This window comes from Leptopilina boulardi, unplaced genomic scaffold (genome assembly GCF_019393585.1).
Source record: "Leptopilina boulardi isolate dan_hultmark-lab unplaced genomic scaffold, ZJU_Lbou_2.1 LbouV2_249, whole genome shotgun sequence".
NCBI classification, from domain to species: Eukaryota; Metazoa; Arthropoda; class Insecta; order Hymenoptera; family Figitidae; genus Leptopilina; species Leptopilina boulardi.
In genome coordinates, this window is record NW_026137806.1 from 845,033 (window position 1) to 850,079 (window position 5,047).

Genomic DNA, 5,047 nt, shown 5'->3' on the forward strand with positions numbered 1-5,047 from the left:
CAATTGACAATGGAAAAAAAAACTGGTCTTAATGTTTTTTTTTTGGTGCTGTTTCCGGGGCCTGTACTGTGAACTGGTGAACGGACGATTATTTATAATTTACTTCAGTGAAGCAAACTACTTTCATAAAATAAAGAAAATCGTATCACTGTTAACTTTAACTATGTCTATAAATTCTTTATATGAAAAATTACATTTTTTTTTCGAAAACTAATTTTTTCTCTTTATACTTTAAAATAAAATTGTTAACATACTCTTTTAAAATTGTTTGGATATATATATTTTTTTTTTATATAAATTATTTATTTTGCTCTCTAAAAAACAGTGGTACGATTTGTTTCGATAAGCTTCAAGTGAATGGAGAATATTGAAATTTCTAATTCCCTGAGCGAATTGAGCTTTATTGAAATTTTTGAATGTCATGGAGGTGAGAAATGAGAGAAAGAAAGAGAGAATGTATTTGGTAATTTGGCGTCAGGGCAAAAAAAAAAAAATAAGCAAAAGGTGGTGCAACGTGTACGTACAAATTTACTAAGTATTTTGTCACAATGGTGCAGTGTCAATTGCGATTTGGTAGCGGGACTTCTACGTACAATACTAACTTCTGTGCTTCCAGGTAGGCCAAGTCAATCATTATTCCTAATTGACAAGGATTCACTAGACTTTTTTTATACTGACATCAAAAAAAAATTTTCTTCTTTCCTCCAGAAATAATTCAAATTAAAACTATTAAAAATAATAATTAAAACAGAAAATTGTTTTTATTTTTAATTACTTATTTTTTTAAACAAAATTGAAAATAAAAAACAAGCCTTTTGATTCCTTGTCAGTTCTACAAATATATCATGTGGTCTAAAACTCTCTATGATTAATTTAAAAAAAGGGTTTTTATATTTATGTTCTGTTTAAAGTGTGAAAAACGGGGTTTTTCTAATTTTACTTTACTCGAGTCAGAATGGTATCTTCGGAATTATAATAATTGGTAAAAGAACAAGTAGTTTTTTAATTTTTCTTTTTTTTTTTTGTAAATATAGAAATCATGGTTTCTGTGTTAATTTGGCTATTGGTGTTTTTCACGTATGCAAAATTAACTTTCTATACCTGGTGTCACAATATTTCGTTTCGAAACACTTTTATAACTCTTGTCCCCATAAAAACATTTATTAACTTCTTTTTGGTTAGTAACGTGAATTCTTTTTTTTTTTTTTTTTTTAAATTAAAAAATTAAAATTTATAAATAAATTAGAGTTAATTAATTGAAATTGTAAATTAATTTTGTTAATATATAATTTTTCTTCTATTTTTCATCTAGGAAATCCAATAATACAGCAACCTCTCACTACAGGAGCAATGTATCCGCCTCCATCTGCATTTCCACCACCGACATATTCGCAAATATTCTATTGGCCTCATCCCTCACCGCCAGTCAGTCCAACAAATTACTATAATCACACCAGTGTCTCGGCAATACCACATCAGGCGACTCTTGTAAGTTTACAATAATTTAATTTTAAATTAACATTTTTTTTTTCTCAATTTAATTAATTTTTAAATTCTATGACAATTTTCTCTTTTATTCAACAATTAAAAGAATAATTGAATTTTTTTCTGTTAATTTTTAAAGTCATTAAATTTTTTGTTTAAATAATTAAAATAATAAAAATGTAAAATATAATTTAAAATTGAATTTTCCTGAAGAGGAATTTGAATTTTTTATTTGTAAAATTTGATTTTTATTATTTGAAATTGATTTTTATCAATTTAATTTTTAATAAAAATTTTGCCAATAGTTTGAGGGAAAAAATTTTGTTGTCTTTTTATTTGCAGTTGACGCCGGCCGAGTGCCTTCAGTCTCCACAGGAGACGCGATTGGATTTGATTCCACCGCTAGGAATTGGCAAACAGATTCCGGTGTCCGATAGTACACTGTACCTTTTAAATTTACATCTCACCAAGCATCATGCGACTAGTACAACATTGAATTGTACATAGTTTCGCTTGGAACCGGTTCCGATTGCCGTACAAGTCAATGCCTTGCCTCACCTCTGAAAGTCACTTTGTGTGATCTTGTTTCCCTTCTCATTTTTTTTTTTTTTTCTCTCAACACAAACGCCAAAGGGATGAGATGAATCCCTTTTTGAAGAGACGAAAACAAACACAAAAGTCAGCAGGTGCTGGTCGCCAAACGACTAGAATTTTTCAAAAGGTGAACAAAAAAAAAAAAATACTATTTCAGATCAGAAATTAAGAAATCTCAAAAGAAAATTTTTAAAATAAATATTTTTATACAAAAATTTTTTAAATTTCTAATTTTAGTCCTATGATTGAATTTTTGAGGTTTAATTTTTCCAAGATGAAAAAATTGTAGATAAAAAAAGTAGAAAAAAAATTTGTAAACATTTTTTTTTTTTATCTTTGAGATTTCTTAAATAGTAAAAATGAAAACTCCTGCTTTTCTCTCTGTAGTTAAAAAAGAAGCTCTCGTAGTCTTCGACGTGTCCACGAACGAGACACGTTCTTTCTAGTCTAGAGACAGAGCCAGCCTTATCGTATATATAAATATATTTGCAATATATATTTTTTATTTTTGACCGCATAATATTTCGCTTTTGCGATTTTACAAAATTCCTATATTATTTCATCAATTTTAGATATATGAAAATTTTCATAAAATTTTTAATTTTAACATCGAAATTCTTTTAAAAATTTAATTTTTTAAATTCATTTTTAATTAAAAAAATTTTTCTTTATTTTTTAATTAAAAATTGGAAACAATTTTGTTTTACATTAAAAATCTTTTTTGTCAATATTGGAAAATTTGACAATTTTTCTTTTGATTATTATATAATTGACTAAAAAGTCCAATTTTAAAAAAAGGAAATTTAAAAAAACTGTTACGAAAAATATTTTCTTTTATAGAAAAAAAGGAAAATCAATATAAAAAAAAAAATGTTAGCAGGAAATTTTCCTTTCACAGGATTTTAAAAAATAGTCCAAAGTCGATATTAAAAGAAAGGGTTACGCTATTTAAGGCCACTGAATTTAAAAATATTATTATAATCCATGTATGTATGTATATCTTATATTGTTAAATATCTAAGCGCGCGTATATCGTTTATAGTGAAGCAATTTTTTTTTTCTTATTTTAACCTCTCAAAATAGAAATCGCTTATGAAATAAAAAATTCCGTTTCATAAATACGGGAGCATAATATTAACGCATCGACAAAAAATTACAAACAGCAAATATTACAACAGTCTTCCGTTCAGTGTTCTTTTTTTTCATTTCTAATATAAATAGAAATTTTCCCTTTTTTTTTTTTGTTTTATATATAATTATATATTTAAATATGTTTAGAAAAGACTGTGTACTTTTTAGAAAAGTACATAAAATTAGACTTTTTTCTTTTTAAAAATTGAATATAAATGTAATTTCATTACATTTTTGAACAAGAATATTTATATTAATTAATTTTACAAATAATCAGTTGTATAAAATTTATAATTAAAAATTTTGAATTATTTTTAAAATTCAAATTCATAGGAAGTGAATTATATATTAGTTTTTAAATGTCCGTTTTATAAATTTTTTTTTTGCTATTTTGCATGATTAGTGAATTTAAAGCTGATTGTTATTGATCTGAACACCTTTATTTGGTAGCAGTCAATAGGTGCAATTTTTTTTTAGTTTTTTAAAAATAATTTTTAATATTTTTAATATTTTTAATATTAATAATATTTACATATAATGATAGAAATAATGATAATCAATAAAAAATGTGCAATACATATCAGGCCGGAGTCGAGATAATAAAAAACGTGAAAAATATTAATTTTAATAATTTTTTTTAATTTTCTGCAAAAATTACTTTTGCAAATATTTTTCACGTTTAAAATAATATTTTAAATTTCCAAAATCCGGAAAGAATAATAAAAAAAAAATATATTTATATATTAATATATTGTGTAGCAAATATATTTAGCTAGTGAAATGAAATTTGCAGTTTTGCTTTTAGTTTATTTGATTTTATCAAGAAACAAAAGTAAAAGGAATTAATTTAAATTTAATTAAAAAAAAAATATTATATATATATATAGTATATAAATATTTTACATATAAAATATTTTTTAAAGTTTTTAGATTTAATTATGAAAGTATCTCTTGATTTTTAAAAATAATTAATTTTTTCTTAGTGGAAAAAAACTATTGTTAATTAAAAAAAATAAAATCGCTCAACGAACAAGTCGAAGGAGCAGTAGATTTAATTTTCGACTCGATATTTCGTTAAAGTCGTCGATTTTTGTGCAATTGTATTCCATACTTTAAAAAACATTCCGATATAAAAAAAAAAATGAATATTGATCACTACGTAAAATGCTTAGCTTTTTATTGTTTAAAAATGGGAAAATTATTTTCCAAATCGCAAAAAAGAATGTAAATAAAATTAAAGAAGTTAAAATTAAAATTTAAAAATTAAAATTTTTTTTTAGATAAATGAAATAAAATTTAAATAATAATGTTTTCCTATTCGATTGTTATATTTTAGAAAAAATATTTATTAAGTCTATGTTATACGTATATTAAAATACTATGTCGATATTTTTAGTTGAAGATATTAAATATTGCGCAGCAAATGAAATGCCTTCTTTCACAAGATTTAACATATCATAGAAAATTAGAAAAAGATTGTAGATATGTACGAATGTACATTTTATAATTAAAAAAAAAAAAATAGATTTAATTCGTATTATATAGCAATATACTGAAAATAATTAAGAAATTAGTTATTTAATTCTGTAATTTCAAGTGCTATTCAAATTTTTTGAATTTTCTTTTTTAAAATCTGTTTAAAAAAAAATAGAAATACAGAAAAATTATTACATTGATATACTATTATATTTTAAATAAATATGTAATATTATATATGGATATTTAATTATTATGTTATGCCTATATATTAATATAATATATTAAATATTGTTTTAAAAAAACAATTTTCATTTATTTCCCTACTTGAAATTTTTCAAAATTTACAAAAAAAAGACAG

The 5,047-nt window shown here is 23.2% G+C and overlaps 1 protein-coding gene across 1 annotated transcript in view; it reads left to right on the forward strand.

The window, feature by feature from the left end:
• The window catches only part of LOC127280673 (RNA-binding protein fusilli), a 63,002-nt gene extending 59,746 nt beyond the window's left edge, over positions 1-3,256 (forward strand). Inside the window, exons 11-12 of the mRNA XM_051303845.1 lie at positions 1,313-1,488; positions 1,828-3,256. Coding sequence (XP_051159802.1) covers positions 1,313-1,488; positions 1,828-1,992 — 341 coding nt within the window. The 3' untranslated portion in view covers positions 1,993-3,256. The remainder of the gene's footprint in view (positions 1-1,312; positions 1,489-1,827) is intronic.
• The last annotated feature ends 1,791 nt before the right edge of the window (positions 3,257-5,047 follow it).